At 34.7% G+C, this 20,001-nt stretch overlaps 1 protein-coding gene across 1 annotated transcript; it reads left to right on the top strand.

Annotated features, from left to right (window-relative positions):
• Positions 1-323: 323 nt before the first annotated feature.
• Positions 324-19,797, top strand: LOC143246096 (allatotropins-like). The gene is made up of 4 exons (XM_076492312.1): positions 324-533; positions 17,768-17,971; positions 18,916-19,004; positions 19,556-19,797. Exons 2-4 carry the CDS (start codon positions 17,790-17,792, stop codon positions 19,597-19,599), a joined length of 315 nt encoding a protein of 104 aa, XP_076348427.1. The 5' UTR covers positions 324-533; positions 17,768-17,789; the 3' UTR covers positions 19,600-19,797.
• Positions 19,798-20,001: the final 204 nt, after the last annotated feature.

Genomic DNA, 20,001 nt, shown 5'->3' with positions numbered 1-20,001 from the left:
AATTATTAACTAGACTGAACAGAAGAATAAAAATTCTATGATATTATCTGTTTCTTTCAACCCATTTTTCATACTCCTTTCACATTACCTTCAAAATATCTTTCGCATTTAAAGAATTGAAAACATGGGGTGGTCGAAACCAGCCGGGTTTAGAAATGTTTGTGGGCATGTAGGCGTTGAGTGTTGAACTGCTTAGCTCTAGCCTACTTCCATAATTTACACGGGGGCGAGGCCTGAAGAAACTGTCAAGAAAGACTTTGCTATTGGTTGAACAAGACTTAACGCCCTCTTGTGGAAAGTGTACTTATAAATTTGGACCTGACGCTGTATGTTCAGAGAAGGAAAACTATCGCACCCCATATTTTAGAATAAGGGAGTTAGTTAGAGAGAAACTTGTTACTTTTTTAGCTTGAAACAAAATTTGTTGCATCTTAATTCATAAGCTACTGACCATAACCCAGTTGTCCAGCTGAAGAGTGGAGCCATTCGTTAGCAGTTTACTTCCAAGAAGGAACAATCACTTAGTTTCGGAAGTAAGTTAAGACTTTCTTTAAAATATTTTTATCAGTTTTGCAACACGTATTTAGAAATTAGAAAGTAAACAATATATAAAATTTTTACTTTAAAAAGACAGATAATAAACTTTTTCATCAAAACAATAAGGAATTCAAAATAAAAATTTTATTCGATCTTATTTTATCCTGTTTATGTTTTAAAGGATAAGTGCTTTAACTAACGCTTACAACTTATTCCGTTCCTTCTACACGAATTAACTGGTTTCAACAAATGCTAACCCTTGTTTACCTTTAGTTTTTATATTATCTTACGACTATTTAACATCGCACTTTAATTCAGTTTGCGATAGAACTATAGGGCTGTACTTGTTGGGCACTGACGTTCAGTCGTCGCTGTTGATTCTAAAGCACAGTTAATCTGATTTACAAGACATCTTTCTAACCAATTGTGGCGAATTAAATGTTTACGTCATTTGATAAGGGGTTTTCTTCTATCAGTATCACGGAACGTTGTAGTATACTTCCCTTGATATTTAACATTATAGCATTTTGTGTACAGGGACGAGCAAAAGTAACTATACAATTTGTTTACTTGTTTTGTTTTGCTTTATTTTTTGTTATACTTAAATAAATGGATCCTGGAAGCGGCGTGTGTTCTAAAGTTAAACAGTGTGTCTTACAGAGGATGCCGAAAAACACTATTGAAACGGTATGCAATACTAACACCTGTGCTTGTTTTGTTTTGTTTTTAATTTCGCGCAAAGCTACACGAGGGTTATCTGCGCTGGCCGTCCCTAATTTACTAGTGTCAGAGTAGAGGGAAGGAATCTAGCCATCACCACCCACCGTTAATTCTTGGGCTAATCTTTTACAAACGAATAGGGGAACTGACCATTACTTTATAAAGCCCTACGGTTGTAAAGGCGAGCATGTTTGGTGTGACGGGGATTCAAACCCGCAACCCTCAGATTGCAAGTCGAGGGCTCCCTAACCATATGGTCATGCCGGGCCTGCACGTGTGTTAATGTGACTTCTCTATTTACTTTATCAGTGATATTTAACGTCACCTATATGAAAACTTTAATATTTCTGATTGTATTCATTCTCTTTGTATTTTTATTCCTGTTTTCATACAGACTGCTTAGGATATTCGGCATTTTCCACCTAGAAGAAACTATGTGATAAGTGAGTCAAACGGTCAGGTCAGAGCAAGTTAAGCTTAGCCATCCTTTCTTTAGAGTTGCTGACCAAATATACGGCAATCATGTAGTCAGCAACACCTGCTGCCTAGGCGGCTATTGTTAACTGAATAGCAGAATCGACTCTAACAGATATAATACGATATAATATATCGTAGTTCGAACCTTTGACTTTTCGATTTACAGCTTTGCACTCAGCCATGGGCCATGCGTAATCTGACTTTATAGAGAATAATCTATTTAATCTTTACTATTTTGTAACAATATTGTTACCTAACACGCACTATATAAGTCTAAGAAAAAGTTTGTTTGTTTTTGGATTTCGCGCGAAGCTACTCGAGGGCTATTTGCGCTAACCGTCCCTAATTTAGCAATGTAAAACTAGAGGGAAGGCAGCTTGTCATCACCACTCACCGCCAACTCTTGGGCTACTCTTTTACCAACGAATAGTGGGATTGACCATCACATTATAACGCCCCCATGGCTGAAAAGGCGAGCATGTTTGGTACGACGTGGACGCGAACCCGCGACCCTCAGATTACGAGTCACATGCCTTAACCCACCTGGTCATGCTGGACCCTAAGAAAAAGTTATCTCATCATTTGGTTTAGTTTCTTTCACCATATATGAAGAAATGTAACAATGTAATGTCATTTGAAAAAAATGTATGTAATTTAAAGAAATGTAACAATGTAATGTCACTTGAAGAAATGCAAGAATGTAATACCATTTGAAGAAATGAAGCATTCTAATGCCACTTGAAAAAAAGTAACATTTATGTAATTTAAAAAAATGTAACAATGTAATGTCATTTGAATAAATGTAACAATGTAATGTCATTTGAATAAATGCGACCATGTAATGTCACTTAAAGAAACGAAACAATATAATGTCATTCTAAGAAATGTAACAATGTAATGCCATTTGAAGAAATGTGACAATGTAATACCACTTGAATAAATGTAACAATGTATGTAATTTAAAGAAATGTAACAATGTAATGTCAGTTGAAAAAATGTGACAATGTAATACCACTTGAAGAAATGTAACAATGTATGTAATTTAAAGAAATGTAACAATGTATGTAATTTAAAGAAATGTAACAATGTAATGTCAGTTGAAAAAATGTGACAATGTAATACCACTTGAAGAAATGTAACAATGTATGTAATTTAAAGAAATGTAACAATGTAATGTCATTTGAAGAAACGTAACAGTGGAATGTCATTTAATTTTATTTTCTTCTAGAACGAGTAATTTTAACGATAAAGACAGGAATAATCATTGGTCAAACTTTAATTATTAAACAAAGTTTGTGCTATTGTGTTTTACTTGTAGAAACTACAAATGAGCTCACATAAACTCATTTTGCAACAAATCAACTCTAGGAACACAAAAACTTATTTAGCAAGCCAAATATGACTTAGTTTTAATAACGATGAAAAGGTTGGTTAGATAGTTGATTTCAAGCTTATTTGTTATAGTTCACATATTCATTCATGGACATTGTAAATGACGTACTTAGAATACATTAACGTGATTTGCCAGTGTTTTGAATAACCAGAAAGACTGGCTTCGTGTTCTTTTATGTACTTAATATAGCTGTGTATACATACATTGACACTGAATAGTTTATCTATTTAAATAGTTCTTGTTAAATTTGAATCTGGGCGTCTTTAGTCTTACAGGTCTCTTCCACTTACAAAAGAGTCCTTTCCTCCTGGGGTTAATTACAAACAAGAACAAAAGAAGTTTGCTGTTCTTGCGCAGTGTAGGCGATGAAAGGTTATAGAACACCTTCTGCCTTTATGTTTGAGAACACCTGTATCCGGATGATATAAAGTAAAGACGCGAAATATATCCACCTTCCGTGAAAGCGAAGCAGTAAAGTTTGTATATAAACAACACAGCCCGGAGCTTTGTAACAGCTGTTTTCGTTTCTTTCAGAAGTCTTCTTAACTGGTGTGATTATGTTGTCTGTAAAATTATAGCTAGTTGAAAACTGTTATGTATTTATTCTATAACTTACCACTTGAAGAAATGTGACAATGTAATGCCACTTGAAAAAAATGTAACAGTGTATGTAATTTAAAGAAATGTAACAAAGTAACGTCACTTGAAGAAATGTAGCAATGAAACATGTAATGCCACTTGAAGAAACGTAGCAATGTAATGTTGCGACTTCACGAAATATATATTTTTGGGTCTCTTCCCCGATGGGAAAGCGGCGATTTTTAACCTTGAATTATCTTTCCTTTGGTGGATACAGCAGATATCCCAATGTAGCTTTGGTTACAACCAGCCAATCAATATTTGGTCTAGTGATAAGTAATGTATGAGCTTATTATGACTTAGTACGTGACATACATTTAGAGTTTGATATTTCACTATGTTCAATTTTGCAAACATTGGTTATTGAAATGAGATCTGATAGACTGATAGATAAAGTAACAGAGGGAAATATGGCTAAGTATATAATCCGTGATATATGTTTCTTAGATTTATTTTCACACTTGATAATGTCTGCTCGTAGACAAACATATATATACGTAGACGTTACGGCATTATTACCTTAGTATCCAAGTGAGTCGGTATGGTAAATGCAACGCTTTAAAGTAGGTAGGAATCATTAAATAAGACAATTTATCACTTTGGCTATTAGCTGACCGAAACTACGTCATCTCTTCTGTCCTGCTTGTTTTGCAGACAGCTTCAATGCCATCTTCTAGAACTTTCAACTTAATGTTCAGTATTTAAAACAATTTTTTCATTCCACGGTTCAGGGCCTAGCGTGGCCCATTAGTTAGCGTGCTGAACTTTGTGTCCAAGGTTCTGTGGTACAAGCTCCGTTACCACAAAAAAAAATTCGCGCTTTGGGTTCGTGGGTATATTATAAGAATGACAGTTAAACCCCGCTATGAGATTACAGGTGAAGGTGGCTAATTATTGACTTGCTGTCTTCCCTCTAATCTGTGACTTCAAAGTTAGGGAAACAGCTCCACTCAGTCTGAAATTCAACAAACAATTTGTACGATCCTGTGACAGCATTTCGACGTATTTTCTTTCTTCCTAGAATTTTCGCAATGCAATTAAAGCAGGTTTTTGACAAGTCTTGCAGATTGCTAGCGTGACCAAACAGACCTGTCATGCTCCGAGCTCTCTTTGTCGTAAGAACGATTGTCATGAAACCATTGTGCCAAAGTACTGCCAGCGTCCATTATAGTAGCTGATTTTACATCGATGGTTGACCAAAAATTTACACAGATAATTTGCGTAAAACGTTTCTTTTATTCGACGCATTATTTTATTTTACAGTATTTGATTGTTGTGAATTTCGCGCAAAGTTATGCGAGGGCTGTGTGCTAGCCGCTCCTTTAGCACTGTAAGACTAGACGGAAGGCAGCTAGCCATCACCACCCACTGCCAACTCTTGGGCTACTCTTTTATGAAGCATAAGCAGCGAAAATGTTTTGTGTATGGGGCTATCTACTGAATCCACATAGGGGAATCGAGTCTTTGATTTTAGTGTTGTAAATCCGTAGATTCACCGCTGTACCAGCGAGGGATGGGACTACTTTATGAAAATGTTAATGCTAAAGAGCTCCTTCAATCATTCTCGTAACAGTTGCATGGAATATTTAAAAATACACAAATGAAATAGGATAAACTGATCTAAAACTGTGATGAAGCGTTCAAAAAACCGTGCGTATAGAAACTACTTTCGTTTCATAGCAACGCTGGATTGGTGTTTGTTTCAAAAATTAATACTTTAAAGCCTTTTATAGATAAACACAATTTCTTAGTTTATAAAGGCCCCGGCATGGCCAGGTGGTTAAGACACTCGACTTGCAATTCGAGAGTCGCGGGTTCGAATCCCCCTCACACCAAACATGCTCGTCCTTTTAGCCGTGGGAGCGTTATAATCTGACGGTTAATCCCACTACTCGTTGGTAAAAGAGTAGCCCAAGAGTTGGTGGTGGATGTTGGTGACTAACTGCCTTCCCTCTAATCTTACACTGCAAAATTAGGGACAGTTAGCGCAGAAAGCCCTTGTATAGCTTTGCGAGAAATTAAAAAAAAAAAAAACTTCTTCAGCTTCGCTCGATAACCGGCACGGCATGGCCAAGCGTGTTAAGGCGTGCGACTCGTAATCCGAGGGTCGCGGGTTCGCATCCCCGTCGCGCTAAACATGCTCTCCCTTTCAGCCGTGGGGGCGTTATAATGTGACGGTCAATCCCACTATTCATTGGTAAAAGAGTAGCCCAAGAGTTGGCGGTGGGTAGTGATGGCTAGCTGCCTTCCCTCTAGTCTTACACTGCTAAATTAAGGACGGCTAGCACAGATAGCCCTCGAGTAGCTTTGTGCGAGTAGCTTTAACGTGTAGTTCTTTTGTATATGTATATATATAGAAAACATGAAACCAAATAGGAAGATATTTATTACTGTAGAAACCTTGATAAAAAAAAAAAGTGCTCAGCGCTTCCATTCAATAAGTCGTAGATTATTCCAACTTTACGGCAATCCGTGCTAGCTAGAATAAAATACAATTATAAAAAAACTCTTTACCTTTAAGTTAGACAGTAGAATTTTTTTAAAGATCCGGAAATAAAAGACTAAAGACAGACGCACAGTTCTATTCAGAACTTCAATAATTCTTTGTTGGATTGTGGTGTCTCATTTTATTGTATTTAACTGTGATGTGATTTTGATTTGGTTTGTTTGGAAGTTCGCGCACAGTGTACGAGGGCTATCTGTGCTAGTCGTCCCTGATTTATCGGTGAAGGCAATTGTTCATCATCATCCACCGCCAATTCTTGGACTACACTTTTACCAACGAATACTGGAATTGGCCTATACTTTATCACTCCCTAGGACCAAAAGTGCGAACATGTTTGGTGGGTGATGTGAATAGTTTTCCAGTATTAAAAAAGGGTCATAAAATCATTATTTGTATTTAAATCTCTAACAGTTACCGGAAAGTCCTCCGTAAATCGCACGGAGTCTTATTAAGTTCAAAATATTAATTAACAAATCAAAGATTTTTAAGTAAAACTGAAAAAAACCAAAAAAAACATAACAAAAAAAAATAAACAAAGGCAACTGGCTGTTCTTGTTTTTCCTTGAAGTTAACTTATTCGAGGGCGTATATTTATCTACTATTGCAGCTTGTTGCATGCCAGATAGCTTGCAATTGGCATGCACGGAATTAGCTGATTGATAAGCCATATATATATATATATGTGTGACCCCTTCAATCAGTGTTACAAGCAGGAAAATAGTGAACTAATACCTTGCGTGTTGATCGTTTAGTACGTGCTTTCAAAACTCCCTCGAGCTTTATAAATATTTTCGTGCATATTTCGAAAGCCTCGCGTGGCAAGTATAACAATTTGTTATTCACGAAACTGGTATTAGAAATAAGTAATCCAGAATCAGTTGTTATTCCCGTTCTGCCTCGTGAGAATGCTACGAGAACAAACACTGGAGTAATTTTGGAATTTCCTTCTCACCTGAAACACAAACAGAAAAAACACGATTGTTTCTGTCCTTGTGAGGACATAGGAGCACTTCACGTTTATAAAAAATTACGGCTTTTTTATGTGAAATATGAAAGGTTAAGTATTGACCACACAGTTTTCTATAAATGGCGTGCGCAGTTTTCAGTAATGTATTATCAGATAAAAAGATTGGCTACGCCCCTATCTAGGCTAACTAGTTATAAAAGGACTATCATAAAATCACTGGTGCAGACTATTTGTAGTATTTTTTTTTCAGAAACAAGAAAACTGGTTTCATTAGTTTCGCCCTCCCTAGTGGCACAGCGGTATGTCTGCGGCCTCATACCATTAAAACCGAGTTTCGATACCCGTGGTAGGCAGAGCACAGGTAGCCCATTGTGTAGCTCTGTGCTTAATTCAAAACAAAAAATAGTTTCGATTTGTATACTAACAAAATGACTAAAATGACACCACATTCACAGATAAACAAATATTAAAATGACAAAATGACTAAAATGACACCACATTCACAGATAAACAAATATTAAAATGACAAAATGACTAAAATGACACCACATTCACAGATAAACAAATATTAAAATGACAAAATGACTAAAATGACACGACATTCACAGATAAACAAATATTAAAATGACAAAATGACTAAAATGACACGACATTCACAGATAAACAAATATTAAAATGACAAAATGACTAAAATGACACGACATTCACAGATAAACAAATATTAAAATGACAAAATGACTAAAATGACACGACATTCACAGATAAACAAATATTAAAATGACAAAATGACTAAAATGACACGACATTCACAGATAAACAAATATTAAAATGACAAAATGACTAAAATGACACGACATTCACAGATAAACAAATATTAAAATGACAAAATGACTAAAATGACACGACATTCACAGATAAACAAATATTAAAATGACAAAATGACTAAAATGACACGACATTCACAGATAAACAAATATTAAAATGACAAAATGACTAAAATGACACGACATTCACAGATAAACAAATATTAAAATGACAAAATGACTAAAATGACACGACATTCACAGATAAACAAATATTAAAATGACAAAATGACTAAAATGACACGACATTCACAGATAAACAAATATTAAAATGACAAAATGACTAAAATGACACGACATTCACAGATAAACAAATATTAAAATGACAAAATGACTAAAATGACGCCACATTCACAGATATTAAAATGAATACTTCTCATTACTCCTTGTTTACCTTTGATGTTCTCTTCGAGTAGTTTGGTTGAAGCGCAGAATTACGAAATGTTTCTCAAAAAAAAAAATATGGAGAACTGGGACACGAAAATCTGAACTGTCTACTTAAGTCCGACCGTGTTTGAAACAAAACAAACACAGACTAGACTCAATATGAAACAATCTGGTTTATTCTATTAAAAAAAGAAAGAAAGAAAAAGGGAAAATACAATCAATGTTCAAATTGATGTTGGCAACATTACTGACAATTTCTGTGTTTTAAAGTCTGACTGAGACGGTTAGTTATTCTATCAAAATCTTAGATCTCTCCCCGTTTAACAAAATACGTCGTATATTAGTAATGGCATTACTTCATTCTCAAGATGCTGACACTACTCACGTTACTATGTGTATTTTTCTTATATCAAAGTCACATCGGGGTAACTGCCGTGTCCACCGTGGAGAATCGAGCCCCTGATTTTAGCGTTGTAAATCCGGTGACTTACTGCTCTCACAGCGAGGGGACTCTGTTACTGACGAGCACTCTCGTAACGGTCTAAGTAACTCACTGCTATAACAGGGTTTAATAACAACAAGAAATATTGCACCTTACTAACGAAATCTAAAGAGTGAATCTGAAACTGTCGAGGTACAAAGTGGATAACTTACTATAGTGAAACACGGTAAAGAAATGTGTGCCTGGTCAAAGTTTGAAACCAACGTTAATGTAAAATACAATATATAAATCCAAGTTAATAAATATTTCAATAAATAAAAGAATCGAGGGAAGGATGTAAAGAACTATTACAATATTCCACATTTAAATTACGGAATCACTAAGAACATCGAGCTATAAAGAACAATACTTTATCTCTAAACTAACTTATTACAATTCAACGTAGAGTTTTTATTCACTTCTTACATCAAGAGATTACAAACACAAACTGTGTGATCGTAATATATATAATTTTGTGCAACATTAATTATTTCTTTACGTCATCGCTAAGGGAAACTGATGTCAGTTTCATAATACGTATAAACTATTAAAAAAACACGTGATTATCACGTGAGTTAGTGTTTTAAATTAACTAACAATTCATTGGTAAATTAAATGATAGAAGGAATAATAGTGAACGATAAACAGAACCATGACCAAATAAAAATATAATTTCTTTTCTCACACTCCTTTTTCAAAATAATAGATGTATTATACTCTTGATACCCACTTGCCTTACAACGGTAAAAAAATCTATTTTTACAAAGTATACTTTATTTCATAGCGTTTTTCTACGAGAAAGTGTTTGTGGCATCCTATCTGAAAGACCTAGTTCTGTTAGTAACTAGGGTGACAGGAACCTAGTGGCTTCGTTAACCGATATTTGATATTAATACTACATGAAAAATATTTAAAGAAATTTAAACTTTTATATTAAATAAAGGGATAAGAAACATATAATATGCTACACCAGTAAAGCTGAACTATGCCTTGTGTTATAATACTTATGTGGTCCAGATACACCGAACAGATCTAATGAAATAACATACGTTATAAATTAGATTTAAACTGACGACGTAGGAGCAAACAAAGCGTTCGCAATTTTAACTGTTTTCTGAAATATGTAAATTTGTTGCTATAATTTAAGGACATCTCGTGTTTAAACCACGTGATATTCCATTGTTATGTTTTCCTAATCACATAAAGATAATTAATTCATCAGTATTTAATTTCATTAGCTAGTATAAACTTATCCAGATGCTAGAACTATGTGATTCTATTAAAATATTTAGGCTTACAAATAAAAAATAAAAAATGCTTGAAGTTTCATTTGAGAACCTAATGTTTCCGGAATACAGTTATTCGGTATTAATATAGAATATTTCAATGTTTTATCTTACTTTTCACCATAACTCTTTTCAAAAGAATAAATTATTTTGTTATTGTTGGATGTTGTTTCTTTTCGAGCAAAGAACACGTTCACAAATCCCAACATCTAATTGAATATGGTTTGGTTTGGTTTGAATTTCGCGCAACGCTACACGAGGACTATCTGCGCTAGTCGTCCCTTATTTAGCAAAGACTAGAGGGAAGGCAGCTAGTCATCACCGCCAAGTCTTGGGCTACTCTTTTACCAATGAATAGTGGGATTGACCGTCACTTTATAACTTCGGCATGTTTGGTGTGACAGGGATTCGAACCCGCGACCCTCGCATTACTAGTCGAACGCCTTAACCCACCTGGCCATGCCGGGCCTTTTATAAATTAAGAAATTCTGTTCATCCATAAAAAGACTTTAAATTATTAAATTTTGAAACAAACAAAAATGTATAAGCACACACGCTTTCACGACCTATAATAAAACAGCGCCATCTGTTACTACTAAGTAGCATAACGTTTTTATTTGACAATTGCAAAAAGTAGCCATGTTTTCTTGTGGAAAAAAGAACTCTTTCAGCCATCTTCAGAAAGATGGCACTTTTATTATCTTAACTTTTGATAAAACTATTTTTTTCCTACTCTGACCAATTTAAGACGACATAAACTGCTTCCATTACAATATTTAAGCTTAAAAACGTAAATTTAATGTATAAAAAACAGCTTAAAGGGCAGATTTGAGGGCCTTCCCATGTATATTTCACGCTGTATTAATTTAAAAGTAGTTCGTAGTATGGAGAACTAGGAAAAGGAGAGAACTCCAGAAAATTCATTTTCGGTGTTTTTCTGCTCTCGAGTGTCATAAGAAGGCATAGCACATTTCAGCTGAATATTAAAGTGTAGTGCCTCTGCGATAGGAGATTACACTGAGGTATCACTCGTACCATAACTTAATGTAGTAAGGTGTGACTAGTATAAAAACTATAAAAACTGTATCACAAATAATAACAACAATTTGAGAATTACAAATTTTAGGATTGAACAACGAAGCGTACAACCACAAATATTGGACACACCATACTCTAACATTTAACGTATGTTATCTGAACCAAATAACGAATTTAAAGCTCACATTACTTTCTCGTTTGTATTTTGAGTGTGCGTGCGCGTGTGTTTCGTTACAGCAAAACCACGTCAGGCTATATATTGTGTCCTCCGAGGAAATCGAGCCCCTAATTTTAACGTTTTACATCCAAAGACTTCCGGATGTCCCAACAGGGAACGTTTTTTTAGAACCTGAAATACTTGTTATGGTTAAAATAAGTCATGAATAAAGTTGACAATAATTGATAAAAGTTATATTCATGAATTTATAGAAGGAAAGCAACACGAACTCTGATTGGTTCGTAATAAGACTTGTCATGACATACATTCAGAATAATGAGATGAAATAATAACATTGTAACGTAGCAGCGAACAATGTAGATAGTTTACGATAGTAACAAAACAACATGTATGCTTTTCGAAAGAGTGTTTCAAAGAATCGAGTATGTTGCTATTGCTTAAATATTGTTGTAATAATTGACTTTTCCAGACTTGCAAATCTAAAATCAGAGGTTCGATTCTCCGTAGTGGACAGAGCGCAGATAGCTCATTGTGTAGCTTTGCGTTAAAACAATAGAAATGAATAAAACAAGACATATCAATTATTTCTGGTGGTAGAAAACAAATTGTGCAGAATTGGTTTGTTTTGAATCTCGCGCAAACCTACACGAGGGCTATCTGCGCTAATCGCCCCTAATTGAGCAATGTAAGACTATACAGAAGGCAACCAGTCATCACTAACCACCGTCAACTCTTGGACTACTCTTTTACCAACTGATAGTGGGATTTATCGACACATTATAACGCCCCCAGGGTTGAAAGGGCGAGCATATTTGACGTGACGAGGATTTGAACCCAGGACCCTCAGATTACGAGTCGAGTGCCTTAACCACTTGGTCATGGCGGGCTCGTAGAAAGAGGATTTATTATTTTAAGTTTTATCCGACATAATTTGTGCGTGTAAAAATCAGTTTACAAATATATATGTTCTTTTTACAAGTAGAAGACGTTATAAAAGGTTATACACACACTTATTATTTTGACACTGATTTTGTACAAATTTATCTGCATGCCAGACAGGCATTCTGTCTCTTTGCTCAATGAATTTTGTTGGTCGTGGATTAAAATTAACAGTTTGTCAGCTATAATTTGAAATACTTAACACTCTAAGCAAGGGAAACAGACACATATTGAACCAGGTAAGAAAACGAACGACAATCAAAAGCATTTTGGGCTCTGATGAGCATGTAACAGATAAAGTTTCGTGGAGTTACCATGGAGACGGTTTCCCTTCTATCAGTGGTTAGGATTCCCCGGAATTCTCGGCGAGTGTCCGGGATAATTCTGTTTAAGGTCTAAGGTCAACCTTCACGTACATGATGAATTGTGTACAATTCTGTTTTATGATTGGCTAATGATATTACTCGTAAGAGATTTCTGAGGTTGCACCTATAATATTTGAAACTATTAACAGAATGTATATGTACATTACAAATATCAGCTCAGACGTATACGAGTTTGGAAAGTTCAAAGAAAAACCTACATTTTAAAAATCGAATTGAAACAAAGTATTTATTGTTTTCATCAGCAATTTCAAATTATTTAAAACAAACTTTCCAGTTCACTGAGTACTCCACAAGCTTACAAGTGTTTTATGTTCGTAAATAAAAATCATTTCTATATTTTTTGTATAAGTGTTTGCTATTCAAAACGACCTGAAAACGTAAAGTGTTCAAGTAATGCCGTTTCTAATATCATGTCAAATGTTTGGGACACAATGTTTCTAATATCACGTTAAATGTTTGGGGCAGTTATAAACACACTAACGTTTCTAACATAATGTCAAATGTTTGGGGCAATCACAAACACACAACAAAACATAATTTGTAGTTAACCCTAATGGCGTACACCAATAAAACTTTATGATAATGTCAATAGTTTAACTACCAATCATTACAAATTGCACTAAATATTATTACATTCTGACTGGTATGTGCAAATATTTTAAACTCAGAGAGTATATACTTAATGAATAACAAAGAAAAGCTATCAAAAGCAAAACAAAGCTAATAAATTACTAGACGACTTAATACCATATACATTAGATATACTTTAATGACTGACGAATAATAATTACTGATCTACACGTATTTCCATTATTATTATTTCGCAAACTTTCCAAACAAATATTATGCGAATCCTTGACGTGTTTAGTAAATTTTTTACTCGTAATATAACACTGTCTAATACAATATTTATTGTGTTATCACACATATTTTTGGCCTTGTGACGCGCCAACTAGTGTCGTTTATATTTGATTCGTAATCATTTAGGCCCAACATGGCCAGGTGGCCCGATTCGTAATCTGAGGGTTGCGAGTTCGAATCCCCGTCACACCAAACATGCTCGCCCTTTCAGCCGTAAAGGTATTATAATGTGACGGTAAATCCCACTATCAGTCAGTAAAAGAGCTGGCGGTGGGTGGTGATGACTAGCTGCTTTCCCTCTAGTCTTACACTGGTAAATTAGACACGGCTAGCGCGAATTGCCCTCGTGTAACTTTGCGCGAAATTCAAAAACGAAAATTATCATTTTCTTTAAGACAATACAGAGATGGGCTAAAGAAGTTTATTCAAACACAAATTTATATCAAATCTAGTAACTACATATGAAAGCTATCAAGTTTACACAACATTAGTTAAATGTTTCATTTGAAGTCTGAATAAATTTCTAAAAATAAGTTGTATTATCTTCGCGTTATTTGTGTCGCATTCAAATAACATCCTGAACAAGTGAATCAAAGGTCACCTCCAAAAACAGGAAAACGGCGGCTATAAAATAGCAGAAGATAAAACTTACACCTGCATGAGTGTATGTGAAGTAAAAATCATAAACTGTAGAAGGTAAGAAAATATAGCTTCATAGTGTTATCTAGGTTTACAAATAACACGATGGAACCAGATGTATATAAAATGAAACGAGAAAACCAAATATATTTCTATTTGACTAAAAAAATGGAAAATAACATATATGAAGAAATAGTTTTATCCGCTTCTGGCATAATTTTATTGTGAACGTTCTATTTTCGCATTTTCCTTTCTCTTTAACTTAAAAATTCATTTATTTCTGTCAAGAATTAACTCATTCCAATTGAAGAAACGACAAATTCCTATTCAGTAGTATAATCAATAACATTTAAGACATTAGGTCTTGTTTCATTTTTACTTTTTCTTCCACCTTGCTATCGGTTTATTCTCTCTCTCACACACACATCTCCCAGTGTTTTTTCTCTTGTTATAAAGCAGTATTATAACATCTCCCAGTGTTATTTTCTCTTGTTATAAAGCAGTATTATAACATCTCCCAGTGTTATTTTCTCTTGTTATAAAGCAGTATTATAACATCTCCCAGTGTTATTTTCTCTTGTTATAAAGCAGTATTATAACATCTCCCAGTGTTATTTTCTCTTGTTATAAAGCAGTATTATAACATCTCCCAGTGTTATTTTCTCTTGTTATAAAGCAGTATTATAACATCTCCCAGTGTTATTTTCTCTTGTTATAAAGCAGTATTATATCTAAAAATCTGCTCCAAGCACACATCATTCCCTTATATTGAATTACATTGACTTACAAGCACAGAAAATTCCGTAATCTTTTGCCTCTCTTAATCTTAACTGAGGTTCTCGTTCCCCGCTAGTACAGTGGCAAGTCTACGGATTTACAACGCTAAAATCAGGGGCTCGATTACCCTCGGTGAACTCAGCAGATAGCCCGATGTGGCTTTGCTATAAGAAAACACACACACTAAGGTGCCTTATAATTCATTTTATAACTGAAATATTCAAAATTACGCATCTGAATTCTTGTATTATCAACCCATAACAGAAGTACAAAACAAATATTTGCAGACGAAGAGTAAATTAACTTTTATCACTATGTATAATTCAACCATAAAAGTTTCTGAATTGTCGTGTAACAGAAAAACAACAACATAATACAGGGCAACTTACGCAATGTTTTATACTCTAATTTGTACCAATATATACGTATATATAATGATTAAACACACAAAACAAGTCTTAATACGTTTCTGCTATTATGAACTAAAATGAACGAGAGAAAAAGTAATTATTTAATGAGTGTTTAATGATATAAATTAAAGGTTCTCTGTTTACTTAAATCGATTGTCCTTTAGTTTCTTTTGTGTGTGTGTGAAATGTAACCATTTGTTTGAATATGGAACGCAAATTATCAAATGTTATATAACTTGGAAAAACAAACTATTTGTAAGGTATTTTCTTTATAAATAACCTTAATGTGTTTTAAGAATCTACAGTTTTTATGGTAACTTTCTGTATATGTAATTCTAATGCGCATGGATGCTTTAAAAAACTGTTATATACTCTTCAAAAAAAGAAACGCAAAAGGCAAAATTTGAGACATATTGTTTACAAATTTATTCCGGGTAGTTCTGTATGACATATGTGAAACTTTGCACATTCACTGCTGAACATCCAAAGTCTGCAAAGGCGAAGTTCACGCTCACTAGTTGAAGTTTAACGTCACTCAACGTCAATAACGAGTATGCCCCCCGTGAGCATCAATAACTGCTTGGCATCTCCTGCCCATGGAAGCGATGAGATGACGAATCACATCCTGTGGAATGCCTGTCCACTCAGCCTGCAAAGCTGCTGCAAGCTGAGGTAGAGTCTGCGGTTGAGGTTGTCGCCGTCGCAGACGTCGGTCCAACTCGTCCCAAAGATGTTCGATGGGGTTTAAATCTAGTGATCTGGAGGGCCAGGGAAGAACGTTGATGTTGTGGTGTCTCAAAAAGACAGTGGTGAGTCGGGCTGTGTGAGGACGGACGTTGTCATGTTGACAAACGTCGTTGACGTTCACCATGATGGGTTGCACATGGGGCCTAAGAATCTCGTCGACGGTTGCGTACGGTCTGATCAGAAATCCTACGCAGCCCTGGTATGGTTGAGACAGTAGACGTCGCAGTGGTGATCCTATCCCGAAGGTGACGTAACCGGATGTAGCGATCTTGTGCGGGCGTGGTCACACGAGATCTGCCAGATCGTGGACGGTCACAAGTTCGTCCATGTTGTTGGTGACAATTAGATAGCCTTGTAATGGTGCTTGGGTGGACATTCACAGCTCTGGCAACATCTGATCGAGATTCGCCTGCTTCCAAGCGACCAATGGCGTTGTTGCGTTGTGCTTCAGTCAGTCTTGGCGTAACTGTATTGCGTGTCGGTGGCTTAAAACTGAGCTATGAAAACCGAGAACCCGTCACTTTTATAGAGATTTTGCACATGTTGCACTTGCAAAACATGCAGATCTCTCAAACAAATTTATTGGACATGAATGTGTTTTGGCGAAAAATCCGATATTTTCCCCCGTTTTCGAAATGTACAACTTTTATTGTCATTTTGGTCTGACAATCAGTGCCTTAACACGTGTAACATCACATACTCTGAGCTTGTAACGTTATTACATATATTTCTCTTTAAAATAACAAAAATATCCCTTTTGCGTTTCTTTTTTTGAAGAGTATATATTCCAAGCGAATACTATTTTTCATTTTAATAGCATTCGGTTTTCGAAGGAGGATTGATTTTTCTTCATTTAATACATGTGAAAGTTCTTAAGCTAGTGATATCTTACATTTCAAAATGGAGAAGAAATACTCCATGCTACGAATACGATACAAAAAAAAATTCTATGATAAACATAGGGAACCATTTTTTTTAAGCGCAGAGCAACACAATGAGATATCTGTTTTGTGCCTATTGCGAATAGTTAACTCTATTTCGTAGCGTTTATAAATAATCAAATTTACCTCTGACCTGCCCGAAGCACCATAAATGAAAAAAAAATCATACTTTCAAAGTAAAGATTTGGTAGAAAATACTTTATAATGCAGTCCATGCTAAGTATCTCTGAAACATGATGGTCAGTTGTAACAATGTCAGTAGAATAATGAATTTATTTTCATTACATAACAATTTTTTGCCTTCACTCCTTGTAAAAACAGGTTCACTTGTCGAAAGTTCTAGATGATTTTTATCATGGTTTTTAATGTAAATTAGTAACCTTTTTTTTCTTTTTATCTTATGTGTTTTCTTTATTTTTAGTATCGTGAATATTTTCGCGTGTTTGTTGATAAAGTGAAGCGTAAATAATGGAATGTATTTTTATTCTGTTAACCCTTATCCTGTAGTCTTAAAACTGCTAGTAAAATAAATATTATTACTGAATTTCAAAAGGTAAAATAAAATGTCTTTCTTTTTATGCGTATAATTATAAAGAACAAACAAAGAAAGAAGAAAAATGGTTTCTGGAAGGTTCTGGGTGATTTTACTCGCCTGTCTTTTGGTGAATACCATTGATTCTCTTCCCACTGGCGTCCTCTCACGGCAAGAAAGGGGATTTCGCAACGCAGGTCTTTCGACTGCGAGAGGATTTGGAAAACGCACATTGGAGGACTTTAAAGACATAGGCGTTGATAGCAAGTAATTATTATTTTTTTTATAAATTTAAAACATTTAGGAATTATCAAGGTTTATGTTTCTTAATAGATAACGGGTATCAAACCACATTTTCACCCTTTCTTGCTGTTACACACTTTTACTCTTTATTTAAGATTGGTTTAGTTTGTTTTGTATTTTGCGCAAAGCTGCACAATGGCTATCTGCGCTAGCCATCCCCAATTTAGCAGTGTAAGACTTGAGGAAAGGCAATTAGTCATCACTACCCACCGCCAACTCTTGGGCTATTCTTTTACCCAATGAATAGTGGAATTGACCGTAACATTATAACGCCCCCACGGCTGAAAGGGCGAGCTGTTTGATGTGAATGGAATTCGGACCCGCGACCCTCGGATTACGAATCGAGTGCCTGGTCGTGGTAGGCCTAATATTGAAGGATGGCTGGTTATTTTGCGAATCTTAAGTTTTCAACATATTCAGTCTCTACCAATTTGACCATGTTTATCTAATTTAATTAATATGAATTATTTTTAACGTTGCCCTCCAGAGGCACAGCGGTATGTCTGTGAACTTACGACGCTACAAACCGGTTTTAAATACACCTGGTGGGCAGAGCACAAATAGCCCTTTCTGTAGTTTTGTGCTTAACTACAAACAAACTTTTAACGTCACTGATTGTTTTGGTATCTTTTCCTTTAATAATGTTCGTATATTTGGAGATTATTATGGATGTCTCCAGTTTCTGAATTAACGAACAAAGTAACATTTATTGAGCAGTGTTTTTTTTAATTAAAACATGCCAGAATGTAACGATAAGTTCTTTCTTAGCAAAACATGTTATCTGTTAAAAAAATTATATAACAAATATGGTTGTAATACATACAGTAGCGTTGCACTTAATTTAAAGTAAAGTTTAACAGGTTCTAATAAGGTTTTCTGTGGAATACTTCGTTGGTTTCTATTTTCAGATCAATTCCACTGGATTGGTTTGTCGATCAGCTAAGTAGAAACCCCACCTTGGCCAAACTCTTGGCGAAGAAAACTGTGGATTTAGATGGTAGATATACTGCTTCAAGTTGATATTTTGAATATTTTAGGTGGTGAAGTTTTAAACTACAATTTGTTAAGAACTTACGTGAAAGACACACAGCTTGAACGTGAACATTTGTGGAAAAATACTGTTTTTTTTTCAGTGGTTGATAAAGAGTTATGCTTCCGGTATGGTTGAAAGTTTCCTATAAGGTCCAGTAAAATAATTTTTGTATATTGTTTTAGTTCTTTTCAAAGTAGTGAAAAACGTTTTTATTTATGTTATCAAGATATAAATACATTTTACAATTGGAAGATAAGTAGCTAATTAACATTATCTATCAGGAACGTCCGCAGAAATTAATGCTATTTATGATATTTATTTGTTTCAGAGTATGGTGTTTAATGTTCCAGTTAATATAGTTTTTTTTTATTGCGTTATATAGATATAAATACATTTCTCGTTTAAAATGCATTTGTTTTGTCATTTGAAAATACGTTGGTTAACACTGCTTATTTCATATGGCACTATTTAACACCCAGTTTATTCACACGAACTGTTTTTGTTTTCATTTTTAGATGATGGTTTTGTCTCTCAAGATGAGCTGAACCAGGTGTTGTGACGATGTTTCTTCAACTTGATATTCGCATTTGTATTTGTTTTATCAACCAAGCTTCCCTCAGCCGTATAATGGAGTTAACAAAGAGAACAATAAATGCACACAGATATATTTAAAGAAATGTCAATCCTCAACGTTCCAATAGTTGAATCTCAAACCCTAAATTTTTTCATTCGAATAAAAGTCTGTTTTAGTTGAAAACTGCGCACCTTTCCTTGTTTGATTGAAAACAATTTACATTTACCATAAACTTTCGAAATAATAATAATAAATTAACATACAAAAGGAATAAAAAACACGATTTGAGGTACATCAGTTTATTTATTTTTCCAAACAATCACCACAGAATTTCTTCCATAAAACAACAAACAATAAATCACCTGACTGTCATGTATGTGATGTAAC

Source organism: Tachypleus tridentatus, chromosome 3, assembly GCF_004210375.1.
Source record: "Tachypleus tridentatus isolate NWPU-2018 chromosome 3, ASM421037v1, whole genome shotgun sequence".
NCBI lineage: Eukaryota > Metazoa > Arthropoda > Merostomata > Xiphosura > Limulidae > Tachypleus > Tachypleus tridentatus.
This window is presented reverse-complemented; position numbering and strand designations above follow the sequence as displayed.